At 43.8% G+C, this 21,273-nt stretch overlaps 1 protein-coding gene across 4 annotated transcripts; it reads left to right on the forward strand.

Annotated features, from left to right (window-relative positions):
• The first annotated feature begins 926 nt into the window (after positions 1-926).
• Positions 927-20,791, forward strand: LOC102458129 (uncharacterized). 4 transcript variants are annotated; one of them, XR_012897368.2, is made up of 10 exons: positions 946-1,391; positions 3,055-3,648; positions 4,874-4,944; positions 7,095-7,203; positions 9,201-9,331; positions 9,606-9,713; positions 10,665-10,783; positions 13,246-13,402; positions 14,492-14,618; positions 19,109-19,248. XR_012897368.2 is itself a non-coding variant. In XM_075906812.2 (9 exons), exons 1-9 carry the CDS (start codon positions 1,126-1,128, stop codon positions 19,255-19,257), a joined length of 1,704 nt encoding a protein of 567 aa, XP_075762927.2. In that variant the 5' UTR covers positions 951-1,125; the 3' UTR covers positions 19,258-20,791. The 4 variants fall into 4 exon arrangements, 3 of the variants coding, with proteins under 3 accessions (XP_075762929.2, XP_075762927.2, XP_006124753.3); XM_075906812.2 differs by lacking the exon at positions 14,492-14,618 and having other exon boundaries at positions 951-1,391; positions 19,109-20,791; XM_006124691.5 differs by lacking the exons at positions 946-1,391; positions 14,492-14,618 and adding an exon at positions 2,556-2,672 and having other exon boundaries at positions 19,109-20,791.
• The last annotated feature ends 482 nt before the right edge of the window (positions 20,792-21,273 follow it).

Below are 21,273 nucleotides of genomic sequence, written 5' to 3' on the forward strand. Positions count from 1 at the left end.
GTATTGTGCCTTTGAGTAAGAAAGTGATCCTCAGTAAGTAAAAACCAGGACACCAAAGATGGGGGAAGGATGCCAGAGTCCAAGACAGACACAGAAACTAGAAGCATCCTTTTGAGGAGGGGGACATAAAGCATTGTACTGTGTGAAGAATTTACACATATCCTCAAGTTCCCCTGTCACTAACTCTGTGTTTATGGCATTGCTTCATGGGCGCGGTGTGGGGGAGGGGCCATGCCTGGGGGGGGCGCGGCGTGGGGGAGGGGCCATGCCTGGGGGGGCGCGGCGTGGGGGAGGGGCCATGCCTGGGGGGGGAGGGGACGCGGTGTAGGGGAGGGGCCATGCCTGAGGGGGGAGGGGACGCGGTGTAGGGGAGGGGCCATGCCTGAGGGGGGGCTGTGGGGGAGGGGGCAGGGAGGAGGGGACGCGGTGTGGGGGAGGGGCCATGCCTGAGGGAGGAGGGGACGCGGTGTGGGGGAGGGGTCATGCCTGAGGGAGATGGGGGCGCGGTGTGGGGGAGGGGTCATGCCTGAGGGAGGAGGGGACGCGGTGTGGGGGAGGGGCCATGCCTGAGGGAGGAGGGGACGCGGTGTGGGGGAGGGGCCATGCCTGAGGGAGATGGGGGCGCGGTGTGGGGGAGGGGCCATGCCTGAGGGAGGAGGGGACGCGGTGTGGGGGAGGGGTCATGCCTGAGGGAGATGGGGGCGCGGTGTGGGGGAGGGGCCATGCCTGAGGGAGGTGGGGGCGCGGTGTGGGGGAGGGGCCATGCCTGAGGGAGGTGGCGGGAGACGTACTGGGAAGGGGGGCGGGGGCGCGGTGCCGCGAGGATCCCCGGGAGGTGCCCCGCTACCCACGGGCTGAGGGGGCGGGGCCTCGCTCTTTCGGCCCCGCCCCTGCCGCGAGGCGTCGCTAGGGAGCGCGGGGCGGGGAATCCCTCCCCCCCCCCCGCCGGCCTCCAGGCTCCGAGGTCAGGCCGGGGCTTCCGGTTCCGGGGTCGCCGGGCGCGAGCGGAGCGGGGGACGCGGCCCCGGGGAATGGGCAGGGGAGCGGCCCTGAGGCGCCTCCTGCCGCCCCGCGCCCTGGGACAGCCCCGCCCGCGAGGGGGAGCGCGGGGGCCGCGGGCCGGGCATGAGCGGCGGGCCCCGCGCCATGGGCCGCAAGAAGAAGACGCTGCACGACTACGCGGCCGAGTTCAGCGACCTGGGCGTCAAGCGGCACCTGGCGGAGCGCGGCGCGGCCGGCGAGAGCGCGGTGGTGGAGACGCTCTACTGCAAGTCCTGCGAGCTGCCCATGCGCGTGCGGCGGGACCGCATCCTGGAGCACCTCTCGTCCGGCCGCCACTACCGCAACCGCCGCCTGGTCAAGCAGCACGGCCTGCGCGCGCCGCTCCTCCTGTGAGCGCCGGGACCCCCGCGGGCTGGGACCTGCCCCCGGGGACCCCCCCCCCGGCCGCGAGCGGGCTGGGACCTGCGCCCGGGGACCCCCCCCCCCATCTGCGAGCGGGCTGGGACCTGCGCCCGGGGACCCCCCCACCCCCCCGCCGCGAGCGGGCTGGGACCTGCCCCCGGGGACCCCCCCCCCGGCCGCGAGCGGGCTGGGACCTGCCCCCGGGGACCCCCCCCCCGGCCGCGAGCGGGCTGGGACCTGCCCCCGGGGACCCCCCCACCCCCCCCATCCACGAGCGGGGTGCGGGCTGTGCCCGGGCCAGTGGCAGATGGACACCACTCGCGGAAACGCAACCCCCCGCGGCGGGCGCGGAGCTCCTCCGCTGGGCGGCTCGGGGGTGGCTCCTGAGCCGCCGCAAGCCCACAGCTCACGGGGGGGACACCGCCTGGGCGTCAGCGCTGCTTGCTCCCTGATCGCGGCTTTCCCCTCGGGACACCCTCCCCTCCCTGGAGGTGCCGCTTAGCAGGGCCAGCAAGGATCCTGCCCTTTCCTCACAGGATTTGATGTATTCTCTGGTTCAAATAACCATGTGCACTGATTTGGGGGGAGGGGGGGTTGTTTCTCCTGCTACTTTTATTTCAGCTTGCTGCTTTCTTCCTGTGAAAGCAGGAAAGGGTTATCCATAATAAACAGCTGGCATATGCTTCACCCCCACCCCACTCCCTTTACTGGTGCTAAAACTTCCTCTGAGGCCTTCCTGCCATTTACACAACTTTCCTGCATGATACTGTGTCAGATTTCTGGAAAGTGAGAGCATAGTGGTATCTTTTTATTTGCTCCTTTCAGTTTGGCATAATTTGTTTAAAACAGAAACAACAAAAGACAAATAAAAAGAATCCCTTGGGTTTTATAAAACCTGAGCCCTACGGAAATATTTTTTACCACTAAGAAAATAATTGTTTGTTAAACATTCCTTTGTGGTCTTTGAAACTCAGATATTGTAGTACTAAGAACTTGGAAGTGGAAAGGACTTCATTGATTTTTATTATCAAAGCAGAATAGTATAAAATACATTACATGTAATCTTTTTATTTAAGGACCTCTGTTAATTCAAAGTAGTGTAGTACCAGTGAATTTTTTTTCAGTGTTGGCAATATGCATTTTAAGATGCATTTCAATATGTTGCCTGTGTTTATTTAAAATACAGTTTGCTAATCTGTACTGATTGGAAAACATTGCAAATTTCTGAATTTTGAGGATCAAGAAGAAAGTAAAAAAACAAAACTAGTGTAAGTCCTTAGAATGAACTTGATTTATTTTGATAATTACTTAAATAGTGATATAGATTACTTCATAGCATGTAAGTGCACTGTGTATCTTTTGTGAAAGTCTGTGTAATAGTTCAATATGAGGAACCTACTATTAAATCTTTTGTTAAGGAGTTGGGTGATACTATATTCTTTTTGTATCGGTAACTAAATTTAGTTCATAAATAGCCTTTCAGTCAAATGATGGAATGAAACTTGAATACATTTATGATCACACACCTAGAGATATTTCAAGCTCAGTAAAACTTCCTGGGTTTTTTTCTTGTTGGAATAAAATCTTTGTATTGGAATAATCCTGAATTAAGAGGGCTCCTTAAAATTTATATGTCCCCCTTTTATCTAGATCTGCAGGTTCAGAACTTGGTACCGGCCTTTCCATGCAACTGGATGCTCCTTCCCTGCTTTCTCAGCCTTCATTTATTCTCTCAACCAATCCCTGTATCACCAGCAGTGGCACCAGCTATAGCATGGTACCATCTCCACCTTCATACCACAAGTCCTTGATCCCTGTTCACCCCAGTGCCATCAGCTCAACCACCAGTGTCATGTCTACCAGAGAAGACCAAACACCCTCTACCTCCACCAGTCACCCTTTGGCATTCGCGACCCTCCAAATGAGAAATGCACCTGTTCCTTCAAAACAAAACACCCAAAGACTTGTTATTTCTGAAGCATCCAACAGTGTGGCTTCTGGAGGGTCCGTGGGACAGTACAGTAATACTGGAATATCAGGAAGCAATATTGGTCTTGCCCTCTTTGGTGTGGGGCTTGGTAACAAAGCACTGTTTCAAAGTTTAATGGAAGAAAATGGCTGCTGTTTGCTTTACATTGTGGAGGATCAGCTACCAGATGTGGAACGTGCCTTCAGTACAGAATTCCTGGCCAACACCAGGGTGCTGCGACAGCAGGATGCTGACATAGTGCTCAATGATCAACGGTACAGTCCACCAATAACTTTCATGCAGATTTCTTTATTAAGTAACTTAAGGCTTTAAAGGATAAGTAACACCATCGATTACCTTTCTTACTCTGTCTTTAGAAAATGTTACTAGAGCTAGGACACTGCTGGGGAAATCCTGCTTGTCTAACTTACAACCCTCAATATTCTAAAACTGGAGTGCTGTATTCCTTTCAACAGCTGGTGGCAGCTATAAATCAAGTTGAATTACTTTTCTGTTTATTAGAAATACCAAGGATTGCATGTAATCTAGGACCTCGCTAGGACGTTTAATTTAACTTCTGTATATGGGGCTTCTGGATGTAGCCTTATGAGCAAACAATCTGTCTGGTCTCCATGTACACTTTTGTAAAGGCTGATGTCTTTGGGCAAATTCCCTTACTTGTGTAACTTGTCTGTTAGTTTCCCTGCTGGCAGCCACTTTTCCATTGCAGCGTGATAGGCGTATTTCAGTGGAGGTGCATGTGTAAATGTGGAATAGTATGCTGTGTTTAGAGCTCTTTCATAAATATTCTGGAATGCTGATTTAGATTACAATAATAAAAACAGGTTGGCTAACTAGTGTTCCTGTCAACTTTCAAATGAAGGCAGTATTTCAGATTTCACACAAATCTTCAAAAGGAACAGTGCCCCGAAAGATGTTAGTTTACAATAGAAATCCAAAGGTAAAAATGTGTTAAATTGTACTTGTACATTTTTTTGTAATTTTTTTATATCTTTTGGGGTTTTTTTTAAAGCCTTTCCCTGTATGTTTTGGTAACTTAGAGAGTTCAAAAAGATTTTTGAAAGAAACCATTCTGAAAGGTTTTTCTATTAATGTCTTAAGATTAAAAAAATGCAGTTTACCTGTGTTCATAAATAACTTTTTAAATATGTTATTTATGTGAATACCTGGTCTACACCACTTAAAAAGAATCTAATGAGGCTGTGGACCAGGAATTAAGTTGCGTTCTATCTAGAAACTCTACTGAATGTAGTAACCCAATCTCTTCCTGGTACTATTGCCACAGAGTTTGTCCTTGCTGTTCTTAAAACAATGAATTTCCCTGCTTATAATGTAACTGTCTCCTGGGAGTTACTGGTTACATCCTCTTCCCGATGTGAGGAATTTTGTAACATTCAAGAATCTTTTTTTCTTTCCTTAAATTTGACTATAGCAGAAGCTTTTGTTTCCATCTACATATTATTCTCTTAATTTCTGCAGTGTTTCTGGAGCCATTGTCTGTTCGCCACCTGAAGCAGCATCTGAAATCGTGATAGATGCATTACGAGCGGGTAAGGGCAATTGAAGCAGATCTGCAGCAAATTCTCTATTATTGTATAACATGTCAACCACTGTTTGCTTCAGAGGAAACACCATTTGGATAGACAGAGAGTGAACTCAAAAACTGAGAACCTAATTTTGAAATTTCTCCTTATTGAAGATTTAACACAGGATATACAGTGCTAGCTAGGGTCTCGATCTTGTACCCCCGAAGACACTGACAAAACTGCTGCTGACCTCATGGAAGCAGGATTAGGCCCAGTTAAAGTACTAAATTGTCTGTTTTTTTTTTTTTTAATAATTGTAACACTAAGGACAGGCCAAACTGCCCATCTTCCTGCTTTCCTATATTTCTCCAGCCAAAGGTCAGCCATATATTTGTTTTGAATGCTTGTTTAAATGAAAGTTGTTCCAAGAATGAAGTCCTTGTTTGCGTTTTACCTACGACAATTGAAGAACATCTGCCCCAACAAAATATTGCATTTATGATCACTTTGTTAGGGAAATCTGTGTCAGAGCTGGGATTGTCAATTTCGGCCCTATGCCCATGCGCTATTGTATCAACCCACTTTAGTAGGGTGTTTATCTTGTAGTCCCCTCTGCTCTCATTTGCTGTCTCATGGCTGAGTTGTGGCAAGTACAGCATGTGCATGTGTGGAAGAGAACATAAGAGCAGCCAGACTGGGTCAGACCAAAAGTCCATCTAGCTCAGTGCCTGGCCACTGTTGGAAGACAAGTGTCAGATATCCCAGAGGAAATGAACAGAACAGGGAGTCATCACGTGATCCCTCTCCTGTTATCCATTTCTAGCCTCTGACAAATAGAGGCTAGGGACACCATTCCTACCCATCTTGGCTAATAGCCACAGATGGACCTAACCTCCATGTATTTATCTAGTGCTTTTTTAACCCAGTTAGTCATGGTCTTTACAACACCCTATGGCAAGGAGTTCCACAGGTGACTGTACGCTGCATGAAGAAAAACTTCCTTTTGAATGTTTTAAACTTGCTAAATATCAGAGCATTAGAAAAGTATGAATGCATTTAATCAACTGTAAATGTAGAAGAGAGCCAGCACCATGTAATAGGCCAGCTCTCTGAGGACTACAGCAGTTGCTCAGTTGACAAATAGGGTTAGACCACAGACCATCCGCCCATAGACCATATTTTGAGCACCAGTGCACTAGATCAGGTTGCCTCTCTTATCTTTCTGCACATTTTTATCAGTGGAAATACTTTCCTCTGGTGGTCTATAAACTGTAGAACTCTAAACACAAATTGAGCTTCATAGTGAGTGATGATGTATCCGTGTTAATACTCTGAACAGGACTGACTTAAGGAATTACAAATTAAGGTGTTCTTAATTCAATAAGGCCCTCCCATCAGCATTTATCTCAGGGATTATTATTCCTCTCCAGTGATTTAGAATCACTTGCAGCCTGCATCTTTATACCTTGCAGCTTCCCTTGAGGAATACACTGTACGCCTAATTACATAATTAGGGAGAACTTAGTCCACTGAAGACATTAACCCTAGTGACTTGTGATGTCAATAGAGTTTGTACACTGTTGTTCTGACGACAGATAACTGAAATGTGTGTTCAGAGACACAGCTAGGAATATGAGAGGCAAAGAAGATCAGTGTTTCATTATCTCTAGAAACAATCACTTCTTGAGGTCTGCAAATGCAGGTTGAACCTCTAGTCCAGCACACTCTGGTCTGGCAACATCTGTGGTCCAGCATGATTTTAGTGAGCCATATGTCCATTTATCCTGGGTGTTGCCAGGTTTCCTGTGGTCCCATAAAATTTGTTTACAGCCACCAGTCCTGACTCTGAGCTCTGTGCTGTTCTTTAGCTCTAATTTACCTCAAAATGACTTCTAAGCACCCAGTAAGCAGTGGAAGGGTTGGTAATGCTGCTGGTTTGGCAAATTCTCTTGTAAGGCAATGGTCAAGTCCCGAGGGTGCTGAATTAGAGAGGTTCAACCTGTAGTAAACTGTAGCTGTAGGTATAGAAAATCATGCAACACAAACTCTTTTTTTCAGTTTTCTGAAACCTTGCCTCTGGAATGTATTGACTTGTATAGAAAACTGCAGAATATATAATATTCAATGTGGATTTTGCCCTGCTCTCAATTTTGTATTCTATAACATTTACATAGGGAAAGGCGTGCTTTGTGAGAAGCTACCTGGTTTAGATAGGCAGACAGCAGAGGCCTGTTTTGATGAAGCTGACCGATGTGGAAGACCATTGGTCTGTGGATTCTACAAGTAAGAGACTAACATTTTTATGTTTTCAACATGTTGTTATAAAGATGCATACATGTAATGTTTACATATGATGAAACTTTCATACATTTTACTAGCTACATCCCTCTTGTTTTAGAGAAATTTTGCTTAGAAAGTTGCTAAACAGAAAGCTTAGTGGACTTGCTACTTCAAAATTCTTTGTCCACACTTCATAGAGATAAGTGTCAAATATTTTCATAATTGGCATTTAATTACAGTGTAATTTATTCATTTACACTAGATTGGGTGCTCACAGAATTTGCATGACAGATACCTAAATTAAGATTTTCAAATATAGCTAAGCGTGTACTTAGATGTCTAAGTGAGAAAGGTATTCCTGAAAATTTTATTCCAGACCTTTTTTGGAGGTGATAAAACATACTGGTAGTTAGAATTATAGAGTAATGCTAGGGATCAGTTTTGTTGGTCTGGGATTTCAGAAAAAAACGAAGTGGGAAGTTTATATGTTTTGTGTGTGTGCATACAGTCATCTGATTCAGCAGCCATGTGGTTTTGGTAAGAGTCAGATGATTTGAGATCTGCATTTTCCTGCTCTCAGTTGCAAAACTAAATGCTTTCCATAAATGTCAAGTCTAGTTAAAAAAAAAAAAAAACCCTACAACATTAAGCCTTGTACAAAGTACAATTCCACCTTGTAGACAATTTCTGCTTATGTTCATTGCTCTTGTTTTCTTTCAAACAGTCAGAATTTGCAGACCTTATTTGTTTGTTTTGTTGAATAATGACAATTCTCTTGCAACAATAGAAAAAAGAGGTAGTAAATAGGTTCTGTTTTTCAAAGTATCGCCACATAGAGATTTTATATATTTTGGAAACTTACCTTTATTTTGATTCTTTGATATTTGTTACTGACATGCTAGCTGTGTCCTGACTGAAATATGCTAACCCTTCTTCTATGGACCATACATAGTTATAGGATGTAAAAAATAGACTAGGTTCTAAAGTGGTAATGTTATTTGTAAAGAATGTATTTAATGGACACTCTTTCTGAACTACTACTGATGTCATTACTGAAATTTAGTGAAATTTACCTCTATACATAAGGGCTGGTAAAATGTGCAACAGCTGAAATTTGCAGTTGTTACACGTCTACGCGCAGTGGGGCAGGCAAGAGTTGGGGTTTGCAGGGAGTTGGCTTTTAAGCTGGCCTCCCACATGTACCGGCTCTCTCCTGCTGCCTCTTTTCTTGCACGTTGCTGCCTCTCTATCAGAGGCAGCAGCACGGGGGGCAGGTGGCTCCGTGGGGACTGGTGCTCATGGGGAGCAGGCAGCTTCATGGGAGCAGGCATGCATGGGGAGCCAACTTAAAAACAATTGACCTCATCAGAAAAATTGGATTTTGACCCTCATCTAAGTTGGAGGTTGTCTCAAGTCCAGACTCTTTTCTGCCACCATCAAACACCTGACTATGTCAATGGTGTAGGTCACCTGGTCTGTACTAGGGATGTAAGCGACTCGTTGAGTAGTTGACTACCCAATAAGCCTAGGTTTACTGGGTAGTCTTGTCACTACTTGACTAGTTACTTCTCCCCTCCCCCTTGATGCCTCTATCAGAGGTAGCGAGGGGAGGGGAGTAGGAGCCAGTGCTGGGAGAGCCAGCTTAAAAGCTAGTTCCCCATAGCACTGTGTCTGCAGGAGAAGGGGCAGCGGAGGCAAAGGTACAGTGGAGGTCTGGGCATGAGCTGGGTCTCAGCTGTCCCAGCTTGCATCTGGTCCCAGATGCTGCATGTCTGCCTTTTAAATGTAGTAAGAACCGGGTGGCTCTTATTACATTTAAAAGGCAGAGCCGCAGTGGGGTTAGCTCCCAGGCTGCTGCAGCTTTTCAGTTTCCTCCCTTGTCAACTAATCAAGTACTCGGTGGAAATTCCATCTATTACTTGATTAGCTGATTAAACACAATTTAACATCCTTCGGGTGTACTGAACACTCACTGTTCCACATTGGCTGTCTCTCTGTAGGCGTTTTGATCCGGCCCTGCAGTTCCTGTATAAAAAAGTCCGTGACAGCCAGGCACTAGGGAGGATTCATCGGATATCGACAGTGAGCAGCATATATCCAGCAGCATCTCTTAGCTTCCTAAAAAAGTCAGGTACTGAGTCGTTTTCTTTTAGAAGAAGGGATTGGTTCTGCGAAGAGAGAGCAATTCATCTTGTCGTGTGTGTGTCTGTCATAAAATACGTTATTCTGTTCTTTATGGCAGGGAATATTCCCTTGGATCCTAATGTTGATTTCTGATGGAGTATAATATTTCTGGGGCTCTTACATTGGTCTGCATGTAGTATAGATATCTAGGTTTGCTCATAGGTTTTCCAGGAGTTAAATGCTCAATCTGATAGTGCCTATTTTTCCCCTCTTACTTCCAGGTGGGATTTTTTATCATGCTGCTGTACATGATATTGATATTATCAGTTTACTGCTGGGGGAGAGTGCACCAGATACGATATTTTCACTGGGACATGCATTCTGTGCAGGTAAAACGACATTAATTGATTATATTCTATTGGATGTTTTGTCAGTTTCCAAGTCATTGCTTATTTCAGTGCCAGAAATTTGAAAATACATTAAGTGGCAACTCATAGAGCTGTTCTCTTATGGAACTGTTTGACAGTTGACCTACAGAACAATTTCTAGAAAGATGTGATAATTTGCAAACATTTAAAACATTTCACTGAATTCTGTGCAGTTCTCAGTGCTGCAAAACTATTATAGTAGGAATATTAGTAATTCCAGATACTGCGAAAGTTGGTGATTTATAAAGGATTCTGGGGTTTCAAAGTTTTTTTTTTTTTTTTTTTTAATATTTTTTCAGTTCTTTGGTTAAACCTGTTCTAGATAAAGTTGATATTTTCCCTTTTAAAACCGCAGACCTCTTTATGGACCTGGTTTACATTAGTCTGTTAAACTATTAATCAAAGTCTAATGATTTTAAAGTAATTTGGCTGCTGCCAGCAATGGGCTGCCATTACTGCACTTCACTATAGATCATCTTAATGTATAGTAGGGCATTGAATTGCCAGGAACCAAACCAATATGTGATCGTGTAATAGAACACGTGTGCCTTGTATTGAATCCTAAAGGCTACCTGATGTTCCCTCTCTTACGATCACAAAAGCAAGTATGTTTCAAAGGCAAAAGGTTCTCTCTCAGAGAGGCCGTGCTGTTTGTCCTGGAGTGTTCAACCCCGGTAATTCAAGTAGAAGCGTCTCCAGAGTTTAGGGGCTCTGACGAATGGTGTGGAGGAATGTAGTGTGATTAGTGTTGTGGCCATCAGCATGTTCAATATTGACTTTGCTTGCTAAGTTACTGTTTAAAGATGTTCTTTTCCATAATGCCTCTTAAAAAATAAGAACAGTGTTGTGTACAAGAGCCTTGCTGGTTTGCTTAATTTCCTAGCCTGAGTTAGTGCCTCTCTTGTCACTCAGATATGGCCTACTTGAAGGATGCAGACACTGTAGCAGTCAGCATGAAATTTCCTAGTGGCGCAATTGTTACTTTGGACATCAGTCAGCACTGTACTAAAAGCTGTGATCAGAGACTAGAGGTGGGTTTGTTTTCAGATAAGTCTGTCCATACTGTGGATGTACGCTTATTACGCAGAATACTACTACTGCAGTAGATTGTAGCCTGGGAAGAAGCTCTTGTAAAATTTGGATGGGTAAGGCTCGCCAGTCTGACCAGAAATTCTTAAGTTCGTCCTCCCTATCCCAGGTTACAATGTGGTGGAACCATAGATTTCCCCCTCGTGAGGGCCAGCAAGCAATCGACAGCAACCACACCTTAACTTGGGAAATGAAATAGAAAACAACTTTACTGCTGAAGGGAAGACGATGATACTGTGTCCAGTTCTGGGCGCCACATTTCAAGAAAGATGTGGAGAAATTGGAAAGGGTACAGAGAAGAGCGACAAGAATGATTAAAGGTCTAGAGAACATGACCTATGAAGCCAGGCTTCATGAACTGGGCTTGTTTAGTTTGGAAAAAAGAAGATTAAGGGGGGACATGATAGCGGTTTTCAAATATCTAAAAGGGTGTCACAAGGAGGAAGGCGAAAATTTGTTCCTCTTGGTTTCTGAGGACAGGACAAGGAGTAATGGGCTTAAAGTGCAGCAGGGGAGGTTTAGATTGGACATTAGGAAAAAATTCCTAACTGTCAGGGTGGTCAAATATTGGAATAAATTGCCAAGGGAGGTGGTGGAATCTCCCTCTCTGGAGATATTTAAGAACAGTTTAGATAGACATCTGTCAGGGATGGTGTAGACGGAGCTTGGTCCTGCCTCTCGAGGTCCCTTCCAGTCCTATTATTCTATGATTCTATAACCACAATGAATATGGCAACAAGAACACAGATTACCTGGATTCCTTCCCCAGATGTCATTAGCACAATCAAATTAAAACTTATCTAAGTATACAAAGAATCATTTAACAATTTTTCCTACCCACAAGATCTTAATACCCCCAAGGCTGGGCGGGGAAGGACCAGCCTTCCTTCGTCTGGAAGGCTTTGGAGTAGGTGGTAGTGAAATTCCTAAAAGCAAGCTTAAGCAAAATTAAAGAAGCAAGAAAGCAATAAAAAAGTAGAATAGATATAAGTATTTGGTTTCTGACCTGAAAGATAAAAACACTCAGAAGTGGGCTCTGTCAGCAATGGCTGAGGCAGCAGCCCTGATCTCACAAATCCCTAGGCCTAAATACCCCTTTTGGCAACAAAATGTTCCGGATGTTCAACCCCTTGTCCACAGTTGGGCTTGATACCCTAAGATTTCTGAGGGTACCACCTCTAATTGGAGAAAATACTGGGGGAACTCATGAATATGCATCAGGTATGACGGACACTTTCTTGGGTGGCATCCCAGAACTGCTAAGAAAAGGCGGGAACTTGCAGTTTTGACTCGGACATTTGTTGCCTCTTTATGTAGGAAGTTTGGAATGGCAGTCATCACCAACTTAGCAGATTTTTCTTGCAAATTCAGAGCAGAATTTAAAAAATAGCCTATTGCACCAACCACAAAACTCTTGCCTCACACATTTTATGGAAAATAACAAGAAAAACATCAATTTTTTAACTATACTAACTACCACATTTCTGCTATAAACAATCACACAGAAAATTAATTGTGCAGATACCTTGCATTGCCAGCCTATTCAAATCTACATTAAAAAAAATAGGACCGCTATCATTTAGTAGGCTAAAATAGAACAGATATAATTTAGTAGGCTACAAGATGGAACAATTGATTGTCATGATCTCAATTTAAAATAAATCTTCTGTTTTGTTAGTCACATTTTACACACGTTCACTTTTTGGAGTTACCATGAGCTTCACATGGTCACACACAAGCAGAATTGGCCCTGATATATGGTTTCAGGTGCCTTGAGGCTTCTACATTGTAGACAACCTATCCTTTTATTCCCCCCATATTGTGGGCACAGCAAGGCAAGAGGTAAATCAGTCTCACAGCTATAAAAGCTCCCGGGGTGGGAGAGGTGACTACATGTATCTCTAGTGGAGCCTGGGAAGAAGCTGTGTATAAAATCCTGTTTAATTGGTTAACCTGCCTGGCCAGAACAACCCCTGCCCTGCAGTAGGTGTGAAGCTGCTTCAGCCTGCATGAGTTAACCAGAACCAGGTGATCCTTACTGGTTAACTGGTTAAATTTTCACATCCCCTAGGGCAAATCTTTTCTGTAAATGCCTGAGTTCATGTTAGAGTGGCAAAAATGTAAAGTTCTCTAAGCTGGTCGGGGGGGGGGGGAATGTTTAAGCCTTAAAGTAAGAGCAGCTTGTTTCATAACAGAGGGAGTGTGGCTATACTGTGCCTGCTCAGTCATTCCAGAGGACACAAGCACACACCGTACTAGCAAGTAATTCTATCTGAGCATAGAGTTACCCCTCAAGTGCCTCAAGTCCATGGTTTATAGATTGTTTTTTAAGGCCAAAAGCATGTTAACTTAAGGATCTTTAATACACTTTTATATGAATTCTTTTGTTCCTTCTTTCTCCTAGGTTCATGGTTCTCAAGGATCATTACGGGTAGATAATCAGAATCCCTTGGGAATTACAGAGCATGGAACATCTGTATCCATATATTCACAAACCCAGGCTGATCGGTACAAAGAAGCATACAGAGAACTTTTTAGACACTTTCTTAGAACCCTCAAAGGTTAGAAAAAATGGCAAATGCATCTCATGTCCATTAATTTGTAAGACTAATCATAATTTCATCTTCGTATTTGCTTTTCACAAATAATAGCCATGAAAATTGCTCCAAAAGCAATGCCAATTTGGAGTTTGTTTATTCTTGGAACTGGGGAGAGAATTAGAAACTGGTGTTTATATGAACTCTAAGCGCCAACTAGTGTCAGTAGTTTGAAAAGCAAAACCTTATGAAATAACAGTGAAATATATTTGGTCAAATTTAAAATAAATTTTGTGGCAGCCAAATAAAATGCTCATTGACATTGCTGGGGTGGGAACACAATAAATGGGTCTAGTTCTGTCCCACTATGTGATATGTATATCTAAAGACAGAAATTAGCCTTAAAGTGTCAGGTGTGAAAAAGGAGAATAGATTTTCAATATTTAATGCTTTGTGTTTAACTTGTTGGAGGTTTGGTGGTAGTTTAAAGCAGCATTGCCATTAGTATTAATTACATTGTCCTCCTTGAATTCTTTATTAAGTACTTTTTCAGCTGCTCCATTATTTTGCCTAGGATCATTGTCAGGCTGACAGGCCTATAATTACCTGGGTCATCCTGTTTACCCATTTTAAAATTTGGCACCACATTAGCTTTCTTCTAGTCTTATGGAACTTCCTCATTTCTGTAAGATGTACTGAAGAACAACATTAACAGTCCAGTGAGCTCCTCAGTAAGTTCTTTGAAAACTCTTGGATGCAAGTTGGTTACCTAGCTCCTAGCACTGGTAGGTAGGCAGCTAAAGAATTTCTTCTCTTTCTGTTCTTTTGTTCTCAACATCTCCGTTTTGAGCTGAGCACACACATCTTCTTTCTTTTTATCTCACTGTTTATTAGTTTAAAGTCCTTGACCACTCTAGCCAGCCCATCCCTGAGAAAATTAATCTCCTTCTGCTGAGGTGAAGGCCATCCAAATTATACAGCTCCTTTACCTCACAGAAGTATGCTATACCACTAATTTAGCTAGCAATTCACTTCCTGAATCTTCTGCCTGTCTTTGCTTGTGGGCAAGAAGGAAGACAAAGAAGATAACTTGGACAGTTTTTTTTCTTTTAGCAAGCTTCCAAGTTCCCTGAAGTCATCTACTGTTTGCAAGATATCCTGCAACAGAGGCATTAGTGGCATTCTGGGATCCTTTCCCATCAACTTCAGAAGCCTGTGCAAACTTAGAGCGATATCTCAAGTAAGGATGTTAAGTTTCGATTAATCAGCTAATCCAGTAGTCAATGGAATTTCCATCGAGTTGGTATTATCTGCATACTTAATAAGCGTACACTGTATGCCATCATCTAAATCGTTGATGAAGATATTGAATAGAATCGGTCCCAAAACAGGCCGCTGCAGAACCTCACTTCTGCCCTTCCAGCATGATTGTGGACCGTTAATAACTACTCTTTGAGGGGGCAAGGAGTCCTGTAGCACCTTATAGACTAACAGATGTATTGGAGCATAAGCTTTTGTAGGCAAAGACCCATTTCATCAGAACTAACACGGCTACCCCTCTGATATTCTCTGAGGGTATGTCTACACTTGCACCCTCTTTCAAGAGAGGAATGCAAATGAAGACGTTCAACATTGCAAATGAAGTCGGGATTTAAATATCCCATGCTTCATTTGCATATTTGTGTTATGGTGCTATTTTGAAATAACAGACATTATTAAGACGCGGTTATTTCAAGAGAGAACCCTTCTCTCAAAATAACCCTTATTCCTCATACAACGAGGTTTACCAGTTATTTCGAGAGAGGGGTTTTCTCTCCAAGTAACCGCGTCTTAACAGCATCTGTTACTTCGAAATAGCGCCATAATGTGAATATGCAAATAACATTTCAATCCCGGCTTCATTTGCAATTTCAAATGTCTTCATTTGTATCCCGCTCTCAAAAGAGGGTGCTAGTGTAGACAAACCCTGAGAATGGTTATCCAGCCGGTTAGCATCCATCTTATAGTAGCCTGAACTTGGCTGTCTGGGAACTCTTCTGTTTCCCTTACTCTCAGCAAATATGTCTACTTCCGCCTCCAGTTCAAAAATCTTATCCTTCAGCACAGTCACCAGCTTGCACTTCATGCACACGACGTCCCTTCTAGGTTCAGGCAGGGAAGAAAATATAGCGCATCCCTTGCAGGTTACCACCACACTTCCATCACTGACCATTTTGAAATCACATGTATAACTGAACCTGGAAGATTCTCACACTCCCTCTTCTAAATTCCCTTCAAAGTTCTCCTGCTACCTGCCTCTGTTCATAGCTCTCAAGTTCATGTAATAAGTATAGTATAAAATGCCAAATTTTAAATAAGTTGCTATTAATAGCAGGATCCAAAACAGCTGAATTGAAGAAATCATTAAAATATATCTATTATCTCCGCCCGCCCCACCCTGGCCAAGAATTCCCTCTCCCCTGGACAGAAGTGCTTCTTTCCTTTCAAAATTTTCAAACTGCATTGAGCAAAATAGATGCAATGTCCTTCTTCCAACCGTCTTGTTTCTCTTGTAGTAGAGTGGGAATTGTAATTGTTCATGGATAGTCTCCAGACATTTTGAATTTTACAGAGCACACTTATGGATTCAATTGAAAACACAATAAAAAGAGACTGCAAGGGAATTCTACGTTGTTTTGTTATGCAGATTACTTTCTTGTTATGCAGACGAGAACCTTCTGTGGTTTATTCGTTCTCCCCCAGGTTCTTAGACTTGATTGTTTTATTCTATAGATCATCAGAAAGAATTCTATGGTTTGTCATTCATCTCTGGTCTGTATTGAGAACCACTGGTCTGTGTTTGCTCATATCTGTGCAGATATGTAAGGAAACATGACCCCACCATAAGGATCTTCTAGAGAGAGAAATGATTGTTCAGTTTTGTTTGAACAGATGAACACAACTTAGGGTTGAGTTTTGTTGAGATGAATAAAAAGAAACTAGTTCAAACCTATGCAAACATGGGTTAGAAAGTTTGATCTGAACTCTGTGGAGAGGTTTCCATTTTGCTAAGGGGAGCTTGAGAAAAGAAGGCTGAGAGATTGATGGAAACAAAATACCATATACAGTAAAACTCCATTAGTCCGGCATCCAATGCTCCGGCACTCCTGATAGTCCAGCACCATCAGGAACCCGGAAGTGCTGGGGCAGACGGACAGGCTTCCCCCATTCAGCCGCTGCTGAAACTGACCAGCAGCTGAATCGGGGAAGCCGGGAGCAGAACAGCTGGGTTGCTGCCTGGTTGGTCCCATAATAGCGCTGCCCCTCGGAGCTGCGGGGCCAACCCGGCAGCACCCGAGCTGCTCTTGGGGACACCTGAGGCAGAGCAGCTGGGGTGCTGCCGGGTTGGTCCCATAGCGCCGCCCCTCGGTGCTGTGGGACCAACCCGGCAGCACCCCAGCTGCTCTGCTGCAGGCATCCCTTGATTCAGCTGCTGCTGAAACTGACCAGCAGCGGCTGAATCAGGGACGCCTGGGGCAGAGCCAGACTATTGGAAAGGGGGGCTATGAGGGGTCTGGGGTGGCATCCCCTCCTACCCCACTCCAGACCCCTCATAGTCTCCCCCCTTCCGATAGTCGGGCATATCTGATAATCCGGCACCTCCTGGGTCCTAAAGGTGCCGGATTATCGGAAGCTTACTGTATAAGGAAGATAGTCATTTTGTGTTGATGTTGAGGGAGGGTACTTCTGTTAGTCCTAATACAGGACACTGGCTATCCTTAAGATATAAACCTTTTGTTCTGTTTGAATAATGCTAGGAAAAATATTGGTTTAAATTATACGGAGAGGCAGAGGGAATTTGAGTTTACATTGAAGAAGCAATTCATAGTTCGAGAGATTTGCAAAACCTCAGGGTGTTAACGTGTTGGGTTTACCTGCGAGATGATTCTGCTCAGTTTGTCCAGAACACTTGTCCAGTTCTGGGAGAACATTTCATCTAGTTCTTTGGGATCCAAAAAACTCAGTTTGACTCTAGCTCATCACTTGAATTGTGTTTTTAGTGGGGCCCTACCAAATTCACGGCCATAAAAAGCTTGTCTTAGACTGTGAAATCTAGTCTGTTCCCATGAGATCTGTTATTTGGTGGCTATTACACCGATTTCATGGGGAAGACCAGTGTGTCTCAAACTGGGGGTCCTGACTCAAAAGTGAGTTGCACGGTTATTTTAGGAGGGCACGGTATTGCCACCCTTCCTTCTGCACTGCCTTCAGAGCTGGGTGCCTGTCCAGCAGCGGCCGCTCTGTGGCTCTGAAGGCAGCAGCACAGAAATAAGGGTGTCGTGGTGAGGTGTTGGTACCCTTACTTCTGTGCTGCTGCTGGCAAGGCGCTGCCTTCAGAGCGAGGCGGCTGCAGAGTGGTGGCTGTTGGCTGAGTGTCCAGCTCTGAAGACCTTACCCCACTGGTAATGCCGTACCATGCCGCCCTTAGTTCTGCACTGCTGCCTTCACTCTGCTGCTGTCCAGCTCTGGGGGCTGCTAACCGAGGGCCCAGCCCTGGAGGCCACAGTGCAGGAGTAAGGGTGGCAGTACCTAGGGTTGCCAGATGGTTTCAACAAAATACACACTTGACATTACATCACAATCTACATTACATCTTAGTTAGAAAATACCAGACGTTTCTATTTTCTCATGTATATTTTCTCAATTTGTTTCCCGAACAGAGAGCTCAAATACTGGACTGTCCAGTTCAAAACTGGATACCTGGCAACCCTAGCAGTACCCCAACCTCCACCCCTCACACTATAACCAGTCCCCCCAACTTCTTTTTGGGCCAAGGCCCCTACATGACACAACCATGAAAATTCCATTTTAAATAGCTGAAATCATAATCATTTTTGTGATTTTTAAAATACTATGACTGTGATATTGACCATAATGGACGGTCAGTTTGGTAGGAGTCTGTTCATTAGGCATGTAGGATTTCTGTGCTCACAGTGGCCAGGCCCAGATGTAGGGGGTTATAGGTACAGGGGTTGCTAAGTAGCTGTGCCTTTGCCTCCCTGCCCTCCCCCCACATGCAGAGATGGTGCTGGGGGAACCGGCTCCTGCTCCCCTCCCTTACTGCCATTGATACAGAGGCAGTGGGGGCGGGGGAGCGAGTAGTGGAATAGTGACTGGACTATCCAATAAGCCCAAGCTCGACTACTAGTCGTGTAGTCGACTAAGCCTAGGCTTATCAGGTAGTTGACTACTTGGCTAGTTGCTTACATCCCTAGCTCCTAGGGCCTATATTTCTTGCACTTTACAGATTGCATAAAGCAAGCTTCTGGGTGTTCTTGTCTGCTTTGTTTGTTATAAACAAACATGTAGTAATTAGTTTTTCCTCCCCTATTTACTATAAACACATTCACAATAGTTAATTGTTTCTGCGTTTACCTGTTCTGGTCTCTCTTCTCTTAACTCAAGTGCTCATGTGAGCTAAGTTTTCAGTAGCACTTGCAGGATCCAACTGGGGTTGGGGCCCCATTGTGCTTAGTCACCATATGTGCAGAGAGGAAGAGGTAGTTCTTGCCCTAGAGAATTTATACCAAACAAAGGGTGGAAAGGGAAACGTAGGTCAAGTGACTTACTCAAGAGCATACAGTAGGTTAGTAGCAGAGCTAGGAATAGAATCTAGGACTCCTCATTCATAGTCCAAAGTCTTATCCTCTGTACTTCATTGCCTGTAGTGACATATTTTTATTTTTACAGGCAAAGAACCCCCTGTTATCACCAAAGAGCAGTTTCTCTGGACAATTCAGGTGGCGGCAGCTGCCGAGCAGTCTTGGAGGAACGGATCTGCTGTTGACTTACGCAATGAAGCAATAGACGTGTCTCTAATCAAGACTGAAATAATATGACACACGCTGCTGTTTGAAGTGAAGGATATTCCCTGAGCTCCTCTATAGGGAGATCAGTCTCTAACTCTAGTGAGGTTTCCACTGTTGTCTTAATACAAAACAAAACAACCTTTTTTATTTTTGTATTTTCACTGGAAACGCCTATAACTCAGATACATTGTAGAACGACATAAGTATTCGGTGCTGGTATTACAGATTATTCTTAGAATGTCATTCAGGACTCTGAGAAGAAGTTACAGGAGACTTTGTCTACAGTGGAAGAAGCTAGTTTCAGGTTCTGGAATAATGTTTTCCTCACAGAGGATTTCCCAGACACTAATCGTGATAGGATAAGGATGTGCTGATAACCAGTAGTTGCAGCAAAGATTGTGCAGTGAACATCTTTAATGGCAGCTTAAAAACGAGGTGCAACTGTGGTGTTCAAAATGAGAGCATCAGTTTGGTCCATGCTGTACATCTCATTAGTATACGCAGGAATGTGATTTGTGTACTAACTACTCCTTTCATGGGTTCCCACATCTACAGAACTGTCCATGTTGTTCTTAATGCATTGCTGTGGACTTGAAATAACATAACCAAGACGTTGTGGTGAGCATCTGATTTTCCTGATAAAGAGCAGGCAGGGATACTTCCCATCCTGGCTCTAGCGTGTGAGGAAAGAAACTTGGAAGGCACGCTATAAATTGGACTGTTTCATAGAGCAAATCATGCACTGGGGCATTTCCATATGAACTATTTGTTTTTAAAAACAAAATCTTTTAGAATAAAATTGTGACTCGAGTAGCACTGTACAACATGTGTTACAGATTGAACCTCTCTAGTCCGGCACCTTGGGGACCCTGACCAGTGACGAACCAGAGAACTTGTCGAACCACAGAAGGTCAATATTGTAGTGAGCAGGTCGCACTCGCTCTTTTTTTTTAAAATTTTTTGCCAAGGTGAATAAACAGAACAATGCTTGCAGTGCTGCTTATTAATGTCTGACTGTACTGATACGCGCTGTATAAGCCAACGCCTAGCCAAGGCTTATCAGCTCTCTTCAGAACAAAGTGTTGTTAGCGTTGTTATACAATTTAACACTATTGGCACAAGGAAATAAGTAGATAAGCGTAAGCATGGTTTTTATGCATATGCAGTATTACCAGCACTTCCTTTGCTTGCTGGTCTTTTAGAAGACATTTAGGGCTAAATAACAGAATATTGAGAGCTGGGACTCATGGCTGGAAACAAACTTTATGGGGGCTGCAGGAAACTTGGCCACACCCACGATAAACAGACATCCAACTAACTAATAGCATGCAGGACCAAATGCTATTAGATGTTGCTTGACCAGAGATGCCAGATTAGAGAGGTTCAAGCTGTACTAAGAAACACGTCACCTGGATGCAACAAAGACAGTGCGATCTATCAACAGTTTTGTTTTCCTTATTTGAATCCAAATTCATGTTTCAGTATTTCTTCAATAGGGAAATTAAATCAGTCCTGTTTTCTCTGAGTGAGGGAAGGGAAAATGGTATACATGATTTTTTTTTTTTTTTAAAACAGTTCACCAGATTTGGATTATACATTTCAGAAAAAGATAGTGCCTTCCATAACAGGCAAGTCTTGTTTAAACCAGGTTATTTGTAACTTTTTCTGCTTATGTTGAGCTTATTGAAATTTATATATTTGACTTTTTTTATTCTTCTTTGTATTTCTCATACCCTGATTTTCAAGATTTTTTTTAAAGTTTTTTTATTTGTATTAAAATAACTTCTTGCATTAAATGTGTGAACAACTGTATATGTCATATTTTCTCTTCCTGACAAATATTTCTTAGCTGTCAATTTCTAATTCTTATATATACAGTATATATTACTAAAGCTAGAAATAGTTGTGATATTTATAACTAAACAGGTCTCTTGTGGAAATTTGTTTTTTAACAGTGTCATTTTTTTGAAACCCAAAGAAAGCTATGTATTAATGATAAAATTTGCTGTCAGAATTGTCATATATTTTCTGTCCATTTATTGAAAG

This window comes from Pelodiscus sinensis, chromosome 24 (genome assembly GCF_052426305.1).
Source record: "Pelodiscus sinensis isolate ZL-2025 chromosome 24, ASM5242630v1, whole genome shotgun sequence".
Classification (NCBI taxonomy): domain Eukaryota; kingdom Metazoa; phylum Chordata; order Testudines; family Trionychidae; genus Pelodiscus; species Pelodiscus sinensis.

What these genes read in the sequence shown, in the direction of transcription:
- LOC102458129 (XM_075906812.2), top strand. Translation starts at nt 1,126, where the DNA reads ATGAGCGGCGGGCCCCGCGCCATGGGCCGCAAGAAGAAGACGCTGCAC. An exon ending in TTGGTCTGTGGATTCTACAA is followed by an intron (nt 7,204 to 9,200) that starts GTAAGAGACTAA and finishes GTCTCTCTGTAG; the next exon opens with GCGTTTTGATCCGGCCCTGC. An exon ending in TAGCTTCCTAAAAAAGTCAG is followed by an intron (nt 9,332 to 9,605) that starts GTACTGAGTCGT and finishes TCTTACTTCCAG; the next exon opens with GTGGGATTTTTTATCATGCT.